Consider the following 17,857-nt stretch of genomic DNA (forward strand, 5'->3'; position numbering starts at 1 on the left):
ACCAGAGACACTGAAACTTATAGAGGAGAAAGTAGGGAAAAGCCTCAAAGATATGGGTACAGGGGAAAAATTCCTGAATATGGCTTGTGCTCTAAGATTGAGAATTGATAAATGGGACCTCATAAAATTGCAAAGCTTCTGCAAGGCAAAAGACACCGTCAATAAGACAAAAAGACCACCAACAGATTGGGAAAAGGATCTTTACCTATCCCAAATCGGATAGGGGACTAATATCCAATATATAAAAAGAACTCAAGAACGTGGACTCCAGAAAATCAAATAACCCCATTAAAAAATGCGGCTCAGAGCTAAACAAAGAATTCTCACCTGAGGAATACCGAATGGCAGAGGAGCACCTGAAAAAATGTTCAACATCCTTAATCATCAGAGAAATGCAAATCAAAACAATCCTGAGGTTCCACCTCACACAAGTCAGAATGGCTAAAATCAAAAATTCAGGTGACAGCAGATGCTGGCGAGGATGTGGAGCAAGAGGAACTCCCAAAGATCACAGTTTGGTGCTAACTCTGGAAAATCTCACAGTACTGGTTAGGCCTCAGGCAGGTAGCAGGTAGTGGCACATCAAAGGAGAGTGATGAGAAGCAGGACAGCAGGTGGCTCTGCCTCAGAGGCCGGATGGTCTGAGGTCAGCCTAGCTAGGCTGGAAAGAGGTAACAATATATATGGCTGCTATGAATATAGTGGAACATGTGTCCTTGTTATATTTTGTAGCATATTCTGGGTATATGCTCATGAGTGGTTAGGCTGGATCCTCAGGTATGTCCAATTTTTTTGAGAAACCATCAAATTGTTTTCCTGAGTGGTTGTACCAGCTTGCAATCCCACCAGCAATCGAGGAGTGTTCCTCTTTCTCCACATCCTCGCAAGCATCTGCTGTCACCTGAGTTTTTGATCTCAGCCATCCTAATTGGTGTGAGGTGGAATCTCAGGGTTGTTTGGATTTGCATTTATTGGGTTTGTTGAAAGAAGATCACTTTCTTGCTTTTTCCAGGGTATAGTTTCCCTCCTTGTGCTGGTGTTTTTCATTTACTATCATTTGTAGGGCTGAATTTGTGGAAAGATATTTTGTAAATTTGGTTTTGTCATGGAATATCTTGGTTTTTCCATCTATGGTAATTGGGAGTTTTGTTGGGTTGGGTAGCCTGTGCTGGCATTTGTATTCTCCTAGGGTCTGCATGACATCTGCCCAGGATCTTCTAGCTTTCATAGTCTCTGGTGAGAAGTCTGGTGTAATTTATATGTTACTTGACCTTTTTCCCTTACTGCTTTTAATATTCTTTCTTTGTTTTATGCATTTGATGTTTTGATTATTACATGATGGGAAGATTTTCTTTTCTGGTTTAGTCTATATAGTTCTCTATGCTTCTTGTATGTTCATGGGCATCACTTTCTTTAAGTTAGGGAAATTTTCTTCTATAATTTCTTTTCTGGTCCAATATATTTGGAATTCTGTAAGCTTCTTGTATGTTCATGGATATCTTTTTCTTTAGGTTAGGGAAGTTTTATATATATATATATATATATATATATATATATATATATATATATAATTTTGCTGAAGATATTTACTGGCACTTTAAGTTGGGAATCTTTGCTCTCTTCTATACCTATTATCCTTAGGTTTGGTCTTCTCATTTTGTCCTGGATTTCCTGGATGTTTTGGGTTAGGAGGTTTTTGCTGTTTGCATTTTCTTTGACTGTTGTGTCAATGTTTTCTATGGTATCTTCTGCACCTGATATTCTCTCTTCTATCTCTTGTATTCTGTTGGTGATGCTTGCATCTATGACTCCTGATCTCTTTCCTAGGTTTTCTAACTCCAGGGCTGTCTCCTTTTGTGTTTTCTTTAGTGTTTCTCTTTCCATTTTAGATTCTGGATGGTCTTGTTCAATTCCTTCGCCTGCTTGGTTGTGTTTTCCTGTAATTCTTTAAGGCATTTTTGTTTTTCCTGTTTAGTGGATTCTACCTGTTTACCTGTGTTCTCCTGTATTTTTTAAAGGGAGTTATTTATGTTCTTCTAAAAGTTCTCTATCATCATCATGAGAAGCAATTTTAGAACTGAATATTGCTTTTTATGGTGTCATGGTGTATCCAGGACTTGCTATGGTTGGAGAACTGGGTTCTGATGATGCCCAGTTACCTTCGTTTCTGTTGCTTACATTCTTAAGCTTGCCTTTTGCCATCTAGTCATCTATAGTGCTACCTGCACTCTCTGTCTGTGACTGGAACCTGTCACTTCTGTAATCCTGATTGTGTTAGAACTCCTCATTGTCTAGCTGTCTCTGTGATCCTGTGATTCTGGTCCTAGTTACTCCCGGTTTTGGTGTATTGGGGCAGATGTTGTGGCCACATGTTAACATGTGGCCATGTTAGAGCACCTGGGAGTCGAGCTTCTTCTGGATATTGTGGGACTGGGTGCTCAGCTAGTGCCCAAGGTCTGCTCAGAGCACTGACTCAGACCAGAAGGACATGCATCTCTTTCTTTTAGGTTAGGGGGATTTTCTTCTATGATGTTGCTGAAGTTGTTTTCTGGACCTTTGAGCTGGGAATCTTCTCCTTTTTTTATTCCTACTACTCTTAGGTTTGGTCTTTTCAGTTTCCAGATTTCATGGATGTTTTGTTTCATGAACTTTTTAGATTTGTCAGTTTCTTTCACTGACATATTAAGTTCTTCTGTTGTATCTTTTACACCTGAGATTTTCTTTTCCATCTCCTGTATTCTGTTGGTGATGCTTACTTTTATAGTGCATGTTCTCTTACCTAATTTTCCCATCTATGCAATTGCCTTAGTTTGTGCTTAATTTATTGCTTCTATTTTCCTTTTTAGTTCTTGGACACTTTTTATTTATTTTTCACCTGTTTGAGTATATTTTCCTGTATTTCTTTATATTTATTTGCTTCCCCTTTTAATGCCTGTACCTATTTGAATGCATTTTTCTGCATTGTATTAAGGGATTTTTAATGTCCTTTTTAAAGTACTCTGTCATTTTTGTAAGATTGGATGTAATATCCTCCTCTTGTGCTTCGGTTTCACTAGGATATCCAGGGTTTGTTGTAGTGATTGTATTGAAAGACACCTGGGAAACTGGTAAATCATCCTCTTTGGTATGTCTTTCAGGCTATCTCCAGAAATATCTTGGTTTGTGGGACAGTGATGGATGGGAAAGACTGTCTTTGAGCAATGGTGGGGCTGTATAGCAGCTGACAAGATCCACTGGGCCAAACAGGTGAAGGAAGAAGCAGCTTACAGATGTAGGCTGACTTTCTCTCTCTCTTCCTTTGATTTGTGGCTGCCATGATGGGTGGAACCCCCTGAAGCTAATGTTTCCTGTTTTAAACTGTTTCTCTCAGAAATTTGTCACATGACTAATACAGGGTGGATCTCAGGTATGGCAACAACATACATGTAGGAAATGCATTTTATTCATCTCACAATGTAGCCCCTGTGTGCCTGAAATTTACTGGGAAGACCAGGCTGGCCTCAGATTCATTAATGTCTTCCTGCTCCAGCTTCCTGCATGCTGGGATTAAAGGCACACACCATTGCACCTAGCAAGAGTCAGGATCTCCAATGTAGCTGATGAAATGTAAGGAACAGTGACTAGGCAAGCATTACTGAAGTAGAATGTGAAATATGACAGCTCTATCTGGGAAACAGCCACAGAGAAAGAGGGAGAGGGTGCTGAAGGTTTTGTTGAAGTGAGATGTAAGGAGAAGCACTAGAGAACTTGGGGGGCAGGAATGGTGTTTGACTCACTTTGACAACAGTAATGATACCACTGGTGTGTCAGTCAGCTTTGTGTTACTGTAACAAGTTCCTGAGACAAATAAACTCTTAAAGTGGAAAGGTTTGGTTATGATACATGCTTTCAGAGGTTTCAACCATGGTTGCTTGGGCTCTGCTGCTTCCTGTCTGTTTAGACACAATATATTATAGTAGGAGCATACATCGAAGAGGCATCTAGCCTCATGGTTATAGAGGAGAGTGAGAATGAGTTCAAGAGCAATAGCCCTTTAAAGGATGCCAGCAATGACCCAATTTTGTCCCAGACTCACATCCTAAAATTTCTACCACTTATCACTGTTGTCACAAGTGGGGAGCCAAACTTCCAATACAGTTATTCTTAGGGGACATTATATGTTCAACCTATAGCAATTGACTTCAATTCTATTGCTTTTAGATGCATGCCCAAACCCTGTCTCGAAAAACCAAAAAAAAAAAAAAAAATGTGAAAGCTCATCTTTCTTTTTCCCTTTCTCTCTCTCCCCTCCTCTTTCTCTCCCCTCTCCCCTCCTTTCTCCCTCTCTTATCGCTTTCCTTCTTCTTTTCCTCTCCTCTCCTCTCCCCTCCCCTCCCTTCCCCTCCCCCTCTCTCTCCCTCTTCTCTTCTTTTAGTATTCATGTATGTGTAGGTATAAGTGTGTATATGTGAATGCATATGGAGGCCAGAAGACATGCTAGGCTTTAATTTCTCTTGGGTACCATTCATTTGTTTCTTTGTAGCAGGGCCTCTCCATGCCCTGGAATATACTCTGTGGCTTAAGATGGTCAATAAGCCCCAGCAGTGGAATTGTAATTGTGTACCACCATTCCTGTATTTCTCGTATATGTATGTTCTGGGAATGGAAACCAGTTCTCTACACTTGCAAGGTGAGCACTTTGCCTACTGAGCTATGGTTCTAGATGGAAAAGCTCTCTTCTGAAGCTACAGATATGACTTTTACTGTTTTTGGATAAAGTCTGTATATTAGTGATTGTCTTGTGCTGTGTAAGCTCACCGAGTAGCCAGCTCAGAGGTGAGACACACCTCTTCACTTAAGACCTAAACATGTTTGTTTTAGAGTGCCTCCAGGACCCCTTGTCTAGGGATGGGCTGGTCCCCCAACTCTGTGAGGAGAACGGAGAATTTTAAAAAACAACAACCAGAGAGTGGAAGGCTATACCTCGGGAACAGAAAGAGTTATTTCTACTGTGAAAATATTATTTCCTAAATATGGCTAGGAGGTGAAACATTCCCAGGCACATTCCAAGTTAACAACTCCACTACTGTTTACCCTGTGACATAAAGATGTCTGTGGTGGGAATGGCCAAGGAACAGTCTCAGAGAGGAAAAGATGGTTCCCAATGTCTTTCCCTCTGATGATTGGGATTCCAGCTATATGTTTTGTCCTCAAGCCCCAATGTCCATTTCTGCTGATGATGGAAGTGCCCAATCTAGTCTCTACTATGTTTATGTTTGTTGCTTTATTATTTTATAACAGCTTGATTCACACTCAATAAGTCCACCTACTCAAAACCACAATCACAGCTATGGTGGATGTGCTCCACATGGAACACTCACTGTTATCTCTTAGGACTAAAGAGTTTCTCCATGATGACCCGGTTTTCCATTGTTCCTTTTGTTTTCAAATACAGACTTGCATATTTTCTTTTTAAAGATATGCTTTTTATTATTTAAAATTATGTGTTTTTTTTTTGTGTCTCTGAGTGAGTATATACACATGAGTGCAGGTACCTGTGGAGGCCAGAAGAGGGCTTTGGATCTCCTGGAGTTAGTTAAGGTAGTTGTGGGTGCTGACATGGGTGCTGGGAACTGAAGTTGAGTCTCCTACAAGAACAGCAAGTACTCTTAACCATTGAACTAGTTCCTGTGAATGTTCTTTTCTTTCTTTCTTTCTTTCTTTCTTTCTTTCTTTCTTTCTTTCTTTCTTTCTTTCTTTCTTTCTTTCTTTCTTTCTTTCTTTACATTTTGACCACAGATTCTCTTTCCCCCTTTCTTCTCAAGCTCTAGTTCACCTCAAGCTCTTTCCCATTTCCCACCCAGTCCTCCTCCCTTTTTCTTCAGACAAGGGGAGGCCTCCCGTGGATACCAACCATTCCTGGCATATCAAGTTGCAGTAAGACTAGGTATCTCCTCTTCTATTGAGGTTAGATGAAGCAATCTGGTAGGAGGAATGGGTCCCAAAAGCAGACAACAGAGTCCCAGACAGCCCCTGCTCCTACTATTTGAAGTCTTACAAGAAGACCAAGCTACCCAACTGTAACATGTGCAGATGGCCAAGGTCAGTCACATGTATGCTTCCTGGTTAGTGGTTCAGTATCTGTGAGCCCTTATAAGCCCAGGTTACTTGATTCTGTGGGTTTTATTGTAGTGTCTTTGACCCTTCTAACTTCTACAATCCTTCCTTTTCCCCTTCTTCAGGATTCCCCAAGCTCTGCTAAAAGTTTGACTGGGGGTCTCTGCACTTGTTTTCATCAGTTTCTGGGTGAGGACTCTCTGATGACAATTGGGCTAGGTACCAATCTATGGGTACAGCAGAATATCATTAGGAATCATTTCATTGACTTTTTTTTGTCAGTTGTGTTTGGTTCTCTCCTAGGTCTCTGGGCTATCCAATATTTTGTTCCTGGCCTTTCAGGCAGTGTCAGGGGTGGATTCTCTCTCATAGTATGGGTCACAAGCTGTATCAATGAATGGTTGGTCACTCCCACAATTTCCGTGCCACCTTTACCCCAGCATATCTTCTAGGTAGGACAAATTGTAGGCCAAAGGTTTGGGCCTACAACACCAACCCAATGGCTGGGTTGGTATCCAGTCCCTCCAATGGAGGTCTTGCCTGGTTATAAGAGATGGCTGGTTCAGGCTTATCCACCATTGCTGGGAGTCTTAACCTCATAGATTTCTGGGATTTTCCATTACACTAGGTTTCTAGCTCATCCAAGAGATGATCTCCCCATTTCAGTTTTCTCTCCCAGTTCTCACCCCTCTGTCCTCCCTCTACCTCATCCCTCCTGCTCTCATCCTCCCCTCCCCTGTTCACTCATGATGTCTATTTTATTTTTTCTTCACAGTGAGCTTCATGTACCATTGAGCCACCCTTTAAAGCTTCTGGGTTTCTTGGACAGAAACCAAATTAGAGATACATATATTTTCTGTGTGTCTTAACAAAAACAACCCCCTTTACTTTCAGACATCGAAAGCAAAGTCATCACTGAAGAGTGCAAGGAGGAGAATGAGTCCATTAACTTGACAGCCAGAGGGGACAAGATGAATGTTGGCTGTTTCATAATCAAAGAATCAGTATCTACAGGTACAAAGCCACCTTGACAGTCAGCCCACTTGGCTTGCTGATCATTGCAAGGCAGTTATGGGTGGTTGAGAACTGATGGGAGAGAGTTATGCCTATTGGGGATGTTGAACATTAAAAGTAAACATTAAGATCAAGATACTGGAGCATGGTCTGTAACCAGTAGGGTGTGACTACCAGCTATGTGTTACTGTCTTGAGTTCTGATGATCTATCCACCTGGTTTATTCTATTGTAAGGCTTTCCACTGAGTTCTAAAATTTGATTTATTGAGCTTATCAATTTTGCAATTTCAGTGTGATGCTGTCACTATTTCTAATCTCTTTAGTGAACATGTCTTTTGTGACCAGTTTTCTTTGTGGATGTGGTGCATTTAGGTTCCAGCAGATGGCTCTATGTACAGGCAACACAAGATGGAATCTCCCTCCTTCCACCCTGTCATTTCTTCCTCTCCCTTTATCCTCCTCTCCTCCATTTTCTTTGCTTTTCTGAGTAAGCTCTGTGATGGTTAGTTTTAACTACCAACTTGACACAGCCTTGAATCATCTGGGAAGAGTGTTAGTGAAGGGCTGACTAGGTAAGGATGGCTTATGGATGTGTCAGTGGGTGTCTGTCTTGCATTAGTTGATGTGGAAAGACCTGGTCCACTGTGGGTGGCACCATTCTCTGGACTGTGTGAATAGAAGAAGCAAACTGAGTAGTGCAGAGAGCAAGGAAGCAAAAATTCACACTCTGTTTGCTCTTGACTGTAGTTGTGATGTGACTAGCTGCTTGAGTTCCTGCTCTGACAAATTTTAAATACTAGGGAGTTTATTAACACAACAGTAAGCAGATTAAGTGTAAGTGTGTGTGAGAAAAAAAATTTTGGTGTCTATCTATCATCTATCTATCTATCTATCTATCTATCTATCTATCTATCTATCTATCTGTCATCTATCTATCTATCTATCTATCTATCTATCTATCTATCTATCTATCTATCATCTATGTGTGTGTATACAAACATGCATGAGCATGTGCATACATGCACACACACATACCATGGTACATGAATGGCAGTTACAAGACAACTTTCAGGAGTCAGTTTGGCTCCCTTCACTGTGTGGGGAGTGTATAGAATTCAGGTCTTCAGGGTTGGTGACAAACACTTTCCTCTGATGAGCCATCTCTTCAGCGCCAGGTGTATGTGATTTGGTGGCTTCTAAGTTACATTGCTTATTGGTTTCATTTATGTATAATTTATTTTGTTTGGCCCTAGGCAGCCAGCATGAGCCCTCACAAATACTAGGCCATCTCTCCACTAAGCTCCCATCCCTTTCAGAAGATCTGCAGATGATGCAGGGCTAAAGCTTAAGTTCACTTTAAAACTCGAGAAAAAAAATCATGCAGTCTGCTTTCTTCACTTCTCAGAAATGACTCCCCTTTATACATGAAATCATATGGTGTTTCACAAGCTGTAGTGTTTATATTATGGACGAGTGAGGAGTGTAGATGGGTCAAAGTGTGAACTTTCTGCCCCTAAGTCAGCACAGCTCTGTTGATTATTCCTAGTGCCCTCTTTGAGATGGCTCCAGGAAACCATCTCCTTAGGTGTTTGGTATTTGGTATTTTTTTTTAACTAAACCAGCTGATGATTTTTTTTCCACATTTCACAATATAAGTGAAAAACTGCACTTTTTTGTTTTACTTCTCCCTCCAAAAGTATTCTGTCTGTTAGGAAGGAAAGTTTCCTTGTCATGCATCTAGTAAACACTCAGGCTCAGCACCAAAATCTGGTGAAACACAAGAAATACAAAACAAAAAAGAGCCCTTCTGCTCTTATCTGTTTGGCTGAGTCATGCCAGGCCGTGTGGGCACCAACATAGGACAGGTGGGAGGTCTTATCATTGGAGGCCCGGGCATTATGGATATGTGGCTTCCCATGGGTTATCTCATCCCAGGAGCTGGTCCCAGGGCATCATCCTCATACAGGAGGAGGGTCCATCATTGGCATCATGGTAGGGCCTCCCATGTGGGAAACAGGCTTCATGCCAGGCCTAGGAGGGCCCAGAAGACTTGGGGGAGGTGGGATCATGGCCCCTGCAGGGGGAGGAGCAGAGAATGGGGCTAGGGGTATCTTTCTTTGTTGAAATGCAGCCATTGTTTTGTCAATCAGGGTCTGGGTGGGTCTACTTTTTCATCCATTCCTGGTAATAGTCTTTCACATTCTCTTTGTATTTTGGACCACTGCAGTGTGTCTTCCTCATAGATGAAGAATTGTAGGTAAGATATATATCATAGTAATCACAATAAAACTTAGGCATGTTGCTCCACAGGTTGTTGGCTACCCCAGTCCCCACTGTCAGGAACTGGTGTTTGGTGTCTTAGACCTGCTGAGATTTCTTAACTCTCAGAGAGTAGGAACGGCAGCCTGGAGTTTGGGTTGAGTTTCTTTCCTTTCCCATGTCTCTTCTTTCCCTAGTTTTCCAACCCTGCCTCAACTGATCTGAAAATTCTTGGTTATTTAAGTCCTAAGAATAAACTGGGGAGAGTCTGTATATGTACATGTCATGTGTGCCACATGAGTGTACACATGTTGCTGTATGTACACATATTTCCTGTGTGCACATGTGCCATCTATAATATCTATGGAACAAGTAATTCTTTCCTTCTTTGTTTTTAATTTGGGGACATGCAGGGGCCCCAGGAGTGGCTTTTGTCTCATTTGCACACATGGAATCAGTTTTAAATGAACAGTTCTTTGAAGATGGCCAGTCCTTCCAGAAGCTGAGGATGAATTCCCGTGTTGTTGGTGGCACTGTGACCGGGGAGAAGAAGGAGGACTTCTCCAAGCCTATTATCTATACCCTCCAGCACATCCAGGTTTGTGCTGTGTCTTCTGAGACCTTTAGTTGTCTATGGAGGAGTCTTGCTACCCAAGATGCTCTAACCTATTTAAGAAACGATTTCCAAATGATCACAGATTTGGATGCAAAAATGCATTCCCATTTTTCCTTTACTAGAGAGATGCTGTGTGCCCTTTTCTAAGTTTCCTCAGTAGTGACACACTATAACCTACAATGTAACAAGTGTTCATGCTCGTGAGGATGCATTAGTGCGAGTGTGCATGTGGTAGCTAAAGATCAATGTTAGGTATCTTTATTGCTCTCATTTTATTTTTTAAAGTCTTATTTATTTATTCTTTTTAAGATTTATTTTTATTATTCATAATTATGTGTATGTTTTCCTGTGGGTATGTGCATGCAAGTGCATGTGCCGTGGAGTCCAGAACCATCAGATTTGATGTAGCTGGAGTTACAAGTGGTTGTGAGCCACCTAATATGGACACTGGGAACCAAACTCAGCTTTTCCAGAAGAGTAGCAAGTGCTACTAACCACTGAGCAATCTACCTTGCCCCATTCGTTTTTAAGACAATATCTTTCACAGAACCAAGAGCTTGTTGATTCATCCAGGCTGTCTGGTCAACAAGTCATATAAATTCTTATCTCTGCCTTCCAAAGCCAGGATTTAAATGTGTGTGTGTGCTAGGCATTTGAATAGCTCCCCATACACATACAGCAAGGACTTTTGTCTGCTGAGCTATCTTCCTGGCTCTGAAAGAAGTTTTCTTGAAGCAATAACAGTAGTCCGACACCAGATCAAGCACCAGGACAGACTGGAATACAGTCAGTTTTTCCATTTCCTGAGTTTCTAGTCCCAGATGAATCCCAAGTCTGGTCACATTGAATCCATTCCAGTGTGAAGTTCTCAGGAGACTGGGGCTTCTGATCTTTCAGCCAAAGCAGAAGTCTGAGAGGCCTATCTGTGTCTCCTGGAACACTGATGTGGAGGATGGGAGATGGACACCCTCGGGCTGTGAGATTGTGGAAGCATCCGAGACACACACAGTCTGCAGCTGTAACCGGATGGCAAACTTGGCCATCATCATGGCTTCTGGGGAGCTTACGGTGAGTATTGGTAGCTCATTCATGTTTCCCTGAGTATCTTGCCTAAAAACTAGTAGAGGTGATTGGCAGACCATCTTTTGTGTCTCTCTATGGTCTTGAGTATTGCATAAGGTAACCATAGAGGGAGAGGAATGTGTGTCACACCTCCATGAGTAAGGAATTCATCATGTGGTTAGAAAGCTATGACACTGAAGTACAAAATCAGACATAATAACCCTGTATTACTCAGGATTTCTAAGAGGAACAGGACCAAGAGAAGAGGGATTGTTAGAGGGATTTTATTAGATTGGCTTGCATAATATGATGTGTGCATTCCAACAATGGCTGCCTTCACATTAGAGTGGCTGAGAACCCAGTAAATGATCAATATAAAGCACTAGATATTTCAGCAGCCTCACTCTGGCACTAACAGTCTGGAGGACTTCTGGAGCACCATGGATTTTCTGTTCACATTGGAAACCTGAAGAATCTGGATTCTGGTATCAGCCAAGGAACGTTGTAGCAGCTACAATATCAGAATAGATGAACTTGCCAGTAAGATGTGAAGGCAATGAGGCAGAAAGCAAAGCTTTTGCATTAGACCATTTTTGTCTAGGCTGGATCTTCCCACCTCAAATAACTTGATCAATAATATTTCTCAAGGATGTGCCCAATAGTTGATCTCTTAGTAGACTTGTGATTTATCCAAGTTGACTACCAAAATGAACTGTCACAGACTATAATCAAACATACCCAATATATTTCACAGGTCTCATTTAATGAAGAGTTACTAACAAGGAGCTTAATGATCTAGGACTTTTTGCTTGAAGCTAATTGTTAATTAGTCAATTTCAAATTTCATGGGACAGAAGATTGATGCTCAGTGACATGTCTCATCGTGTAGTTAGTGACTAGTGGAGGTAGGACCTGAACTTTGAGATAGCCTGGCCCCAAAGTTCTCTTTCTACTAAACTATAGACATCAACCAGAAATTGAGCTGTAGGAATTCCTAGATGACAGTGAAGGTTGATAATATACTGACATCACTCAGGACTCATCCCCACCCTCAAAGGATGCTCTGCACTCCATTACTGGAACAAACATCTATAAATTGTAATTCCCACAATACCTTGCTATTAGGTTAAAGGTGTAGTGTAGGATCTTCATTGAGATATATTCATAACAGGGTACATGAAGTAAGCACAAATAAATGTATGACTTAATAAAGAAAAATTTCCTTAATTTGTGTGAAAACTGTCCTTGGCTGATGTATTAGGAACAAGGACACTTGCATACTATGGAGGTACCAAGCATCTTATAGAATGTGTAGGTTAGGACTTTCAGTGGGACAGCAGGGAGAATGTTCCCTTTTAGGTTCTGTGTGGGTCACTTTTTTTCTTGGATAAGGTACTTTACCCCTTTGAGTGGAATCCAACTCTCTCATGTCAAAGCAGCAAGAATAAAAAGCTAACACACAGTTAACACCACAGGACACAGTTTTAAGTACTTGTATGCATTTACTATAATCCTACATAAATGGCCATATAAAGCAGTCATGGGGATATGGCTGACTCTGTAAAGTGCTTGCCATGTGTCACAAGAGTATGAGTTTGTTCTCTAGCACCCATGTAAAAATAGCTATGGATAGTGACAAAGACTTGAAATCTCCCCAGTTGAGGAGGTAGAGACAAGTGGATCCAGGAACTCACTGGTGAGATCCAGACCAATGAGAGACCCCTTGGTTAATATTCCTTATTGTGACACCTGAAGTTGTCCTCTGTCCTTCACATTCATGTGTACACAAGTGCACCTGCACACACATAAGCACACACATACAGATATACACAATCCTATCTAATTGATCAACAGGCATTTATGTTTCATCATAATTACTATGACTGGGAGCTGACAAAATTGTGGGCAGTTTTTTTTTTTTTAAACAGTCTGTGACAGTGTTGTGTACAGGACCCTGTGATGCACTGGCTGTCATTATCTTTAACATAGAGAAGGCACCACAAATTTTCAAACTATTCATTAATGAACAGTATTGGGAAAGGACAGTTACTTTCCATCTAAATTGAAATGTCTCAGATACCAGCAACTTTGTGAGGGCTCAGCCCAAGAGGCAGAAACCACTTCAGATGTTTGGAGAAATGAGGGATTTAATACAGGCAATTGTGCACTCACAAAATCTTTAGAAAGAATGGAGGAGCTTCAGGGTCATCCTCCTCTCACAGTTCAGTTCAAAAGGCCCAGAATTGCTGGTGTCATTTGTGCTCTCTTCTTAGGCAAGGGGGAGTTTGGCCACAGCTCATCTGACCTACAAATGGCTGGTAGTTTCCTTTTTTTCTGCCTTCCCAGATGTCTGTATATATATTCCATGAAGAATCTATACTACACACTCTATGACCAGGGATTCTGGGAACAGTAGTTTGTAGATGTCCTCTCTAGTATGGAGGGCCAAGAAAACACTGGGGGCTGTGTGTGAGTACTCAGAGGTGCAGTCAGGTTGCGCAGAGTATCATGGATAACATTCAGATCATTCTGAGGCCAGGGGATATAAGTCTTGAGATTTTCAGGAGGTCTGGTTAAGGTGTTTTTTTTTTTTCTGGTGCTGAGGGGGGAATTCTAGTTTTATTGTGAAACCAACAATTGTTCTCCTTCCTGGTAGATGGAATTCTCCTTGTATATCATCAGCCATGTGGGTACAGTCATCTCCCTGGTTTGTCTCGCCCTGGCCATAGCCACCTTCCTGCTGTGTCGTGCTGTTCAGAACCACAATACCTACATGCACCTGCATCTTTGTGTGTGTCTCTTCTTGGCCAAGATTCTCTTCCTCACCGGTATAGACAAGACTGACAACCAGGTTTGTGATCCTTGGGCTGTGCCCCTATCCAGCTGCACCATCTGCCCATGTTCCTTTTGTTCATCACTATCTAGTTCCCTCTCCCGGGGCCTTTTCATAGTGTCCCCTGACAGTGACTCAGTTTTCTCTGTATTGCTGTGATAAACAATATGACTAAAAGCAACTTGGGCAAGAAAAGGATTTTTTTTTAGCCTACACTTTCATATCACAGTCCACAAAGGCAAGAACTAAAGTAGGGACCATGTAGGAATGCTGGTTGCTGGTTTTCTCCTCTTGACCAACACAGCCTGCTTTCTTATACAATGTAGGACTACCAACCAGGGATGGTGTTGCTCATGATGAGCTGGGCCCCCCCATCTCAATGCTCCACACTCTTACCTACAGGTTAATCTTATGAAGGCAATTCCTTAGTCAAGGTTTCCCCTCCCCAGTTGACTTCAGTTTGTGTCAGGTTGACAAGAAACTAACCAGCATAGTCAAGCTCTCACTGAATTGATCTATTGTGATAGGTATCTGTCTAAAATCAGCTCCTAAAACATTTTATGAACTATTTTAGTCCCTTCCATTGTTCTATTTTCTTGTTATTTTTGAGTATGTGGCATGCATGCATGCGTGTGTGTGTGCGTGTTTGTGCATATGTGTGTATGTGTGTGTGTGTGTGTGTGTGTGTGTGTGTGTGTGAATCCGTTTGAACACAAGTGTGTGGTGTTCATATGGAGGTTCAATGTAAGGATTTATCCTCAACCACTCTTCCACATTTCTCACTGAGGTGAGGTATCTCAGTTAAACCAGAGCTGGCCAATATGGTTATACTCAGTAGCAGGCTTCCTTCCAGGGCTGGAATTACAGGTGAACCACTGTGCCCACTTAGCACTTATGTGGGTTCTAGGAATCCATACTTTTGGAGGAATCCAGTCCTTAGTCCTCACACTTCTGTTACAAGTGCTTTAGCAATAGAGGTCTCTCACCACCCTGCTTTCTCTCTCTCTCTTCCTCTCTCTCTCTCTCTCTCTCTCTCTCTATATATATATATATATATATATACACACATACATACACATATATGTATATATACATACACACACATATATAAAATAGTGTGTGTGTTTGAATGTCTGCACACATGTTGGATATATGCACATGGCATGGCATGCAATACAACATACAACACAACTAACAGGAATCACTTTTCTCCTTTCATGCGATCAAGCTTGGCAGCAAGTTCGTTGATCAGCTGCTGAGCCATCTCATTGCCCTGACCTTGTATTTTTGAGACAGAATCTCTCATTGGTCTGGAACTCACCAAATAGTCTAGGCTGGCTAGGTAGTGATCTCCAGGCAGTCTCCATCCCTCCTCTATACTGTCAGGCCTGCAGGTACACATTTTCTTGGCTGGATTTTTACAAGGATACTGGGGATGGATTATCTTACCTATGGAGCATTGAGTGGGAAAATACTTTACTGCCTGATGACAGACTGAAAAGATTCCACACAAGTCTAGTTGGTGAATGAATGTGATAGTGGACTTATAGACCACATGGTCACTTACAAGCGTGTGGGCAACTCCCACATAGTTGCATCAGTGCAGAGTCACACTGCATTATGGATGATGATCTCTTGGAAACTGTATCATGGGTTCCCCTTTCCCCTCAAGTTTCCACTGCTTATGTACCCTAACATTTTCTAGGGTTACTCTCAGCTATGGGAAACCTGGAAGAAGTACACTTGGAGTCCCAGGTGGCCATTCTCTTGCTTCCTTGATGAGATCCATTATTGTGACTACAGACTTTTCTCTGTTTTGTTGTCATGGCTACCTGGCCAAGGTATTCACTCATCCTAGATAGTGAAGGGGTGACTCCATTACGCTTAGTGGAAAACAGACTACTGTTTGAGGAACCCCAGTAGAGGCCATTCCTCTCTCTTTTTAGTACTTCTACCTTCTGCCTGCATGGGGGATCCTGATATACAGACTTCTTCCCTGCAGACGGCTTGTGCCATCATTGCGGGATTCCTACACTATCTTTTCCTTGCCTGCTTCTTCTGGATGCTGGTGGAGGCAGTGATGCTCTTCCTGATGGTGAGAAACCTGAAGGTGGTGAATTATTTCAGCTCTCGCAACATCAAGATGCTGCACCTCTGTGCCTTTGGCTATGGGCTTCCAGTCCTGGTGGTCATAATCTCTGCTTTTGTACAGCCACGGGGCTATGGGATGCATAATCGGTGAGTGTAATTTTTTCTCTATAAAGACCTTGTTACCAAGCTTCATGATAACTGTACTAGTTACTTGATTGATGCCATGACAAAATACTTAATAATAATAATAAAATTAAGGGAGGAAGGTTTTATTTTATATACATGTTGAAGGTGTATGCTACATCATTGCAGAGAAGTCAGGAAAGGGACTCAAGCAGGAACCTGGAGATGGGACCCATGGAAAAAGGATTTTCTCTGGCTCACTTATGGTCATGTAAGTTCCAGGCCTACCTGCCTAGGAATGGTATTGTCCACAGTAGTCTAGAACCTTCTGCATCAACTAGCATTTAAAGAGACAACCTAAAGATATACCCACAGGCCAATTTGATGGAGGTAGTTCCTCAATAGAGGTTCCCTTTACCCAGGAGACTTTAGTATGTATTGAGTTAACAAGCACTAACCATCAAAGCATTCAAACTACAGAATATCTATGTGACCACTAAGAGTAGTGATTCCAGCAGTGATGTCACCAAGTGACTTAATCCTGATTGATCATGTATATAGGCAAGAAGACATTTCTGGGGTGGAAATCACAGGCCTTTGAGTATTCTTTCAGCTACAAGAACTAGGCTTCTACAGCTCCAGGCTGTAGAATTCAACTATTTATTTCTCAAAGTACTCAGATGGGAGGCATTCTAGTTTCACATCTGTTGTTCTGCTAGATTACTTTGACAAAAGGCAATGCAGGAGAGAAGGGCTTCTATTTCAGTTTTCAGTTCTAGGTTACAGTTCATCATTGTGGGGAGTCAAGACAGGAACTTCAAATGTCCAGTCATATGGCATCCACAGTTAAAAGAAGAGAGAAATACACTCAGCTCCATTTTCCACTCTTACACAGTTTAGGAGCTCCCTACCTAGGGGATTGTTCTGTGCACATCAATTAACTTAATTTAGACCATGGACAACTGAGCCTGCTGCTTTCCATCTTCCCAATGTGCCCCTTCTATTTTTATTACATTTTTGGTGGTTAGCTAGTGAGTTTAACGTGGTTAATTATAGAGTATGGGTGAAAGTTTATTTACAGGAGTGTGGGCAAGTGAAGAAAATCTCTCTCTCTCTCCTCTCTCTCTCTCTCTCTCTCTCTCTCTCTCTCTCTCTCTCTGTCTCTGTCTGTTTCTGTCCTTCTTTTCTTTCTGTCTCTCTGTCTCTGTCTCCTCCCCCCCCCTTCTAGCAACAATTAGCTGCCTAACAATCCTCAGGGAGAAGTGGGTATTTGTGGTATACTCAAGGTAGCCAGTTGGGCTAGCATGAGGGAAGGTTCTTGACTGGTTGTCCTATGCAATTGGGGTGCCAAGGAAGGAGGTTATAGCTGTCAGTTAGTCAACTTGCTTTGGATCCCAACATTATTATCTTACTTAAAGAAAAATATGAAACTGTGTCCTTGAAATTGGGGTTTATCATTAGCATGAAATACTGGTTTAACAGTATGTTACAATACTCTAGCAATGTTTGCTACATACAGAACATGCAACTGTCTGAGTGTACTATTCCAGAAAAAGAATATCTAGTTGGGCTAATCTGACTGTTTTCCTAAATGCATAAATAAAACCTGCTCAGTCTGTATAATGATACTTGTATATATGTTTTTTCTTTTGTATTTATTTCCTTCCTTCCTTCCTTCCTTCCTTCCTTCCTTCCTTCCTTCCTTCCTTCCTTCCTTCCTTCCTTCCCTCCTCCCCCTCTCTCCCCCTGTCTCTCTCTTTCT

The 17,857-nt window shown here is 41.7% G+C and overlaps 1 protein-coding gene and 1 pseudogene across 1 annotated transcript in view; one reads left to right on the forward strand and one right to left on the reverse strand.

Moving 5' to 3' along the window:
- Adgre1 (adhesion G protein-coupled receptor E1) overlaps window positions 1–17,857 on the forward strand; it is a 126,456-nt gene that overhangs the window by 77,212 nt on the left and 31,387 nt on the right. The window contains exons 14-18 of the mRNA XM_021186488.2: window positions 6,991–7,110; window positions 9,784–9,968; window positions 10,884–11,054; window positions 13,705–13,899; window positions 15,884–16,119. Of these exons, the coding sequence (XP_021042147.2) occupies window positions 6,991–7,110; window positions 9,784–9,968; window positions 10,884–11,054; window positions 13,705–13,899; window positions 15,884–16,119 (907 nt within the window). The remainder of the gene's footprint in view (window positions 1–6,990; window positions 7,111–9,783; window positions 9,969–10,883; window positions 11,055–13,704; window positions 13,900–15,883; window positions 16,120–17,857) is intronic.
- LOC110312682 lies at window positions 8,925–9,409 on the reverse strand (annotated as a pseudogene).

The sequence above is a fragment of the Mus caroli genome, chromosome 17 (assembly GCF_900094665.2).
Source record: "Mus caroli chromosome 17, CAROLI_EIJ_v1.1, whole genome shotgun sequence".
In the NCBI taxonomy this organism is placed as follows: domain Eukaryota; kingdom Metazoa; phylum Chordata; class Mammalia; order Rodentia; family Muridae; genus Mus; species Mus caroli.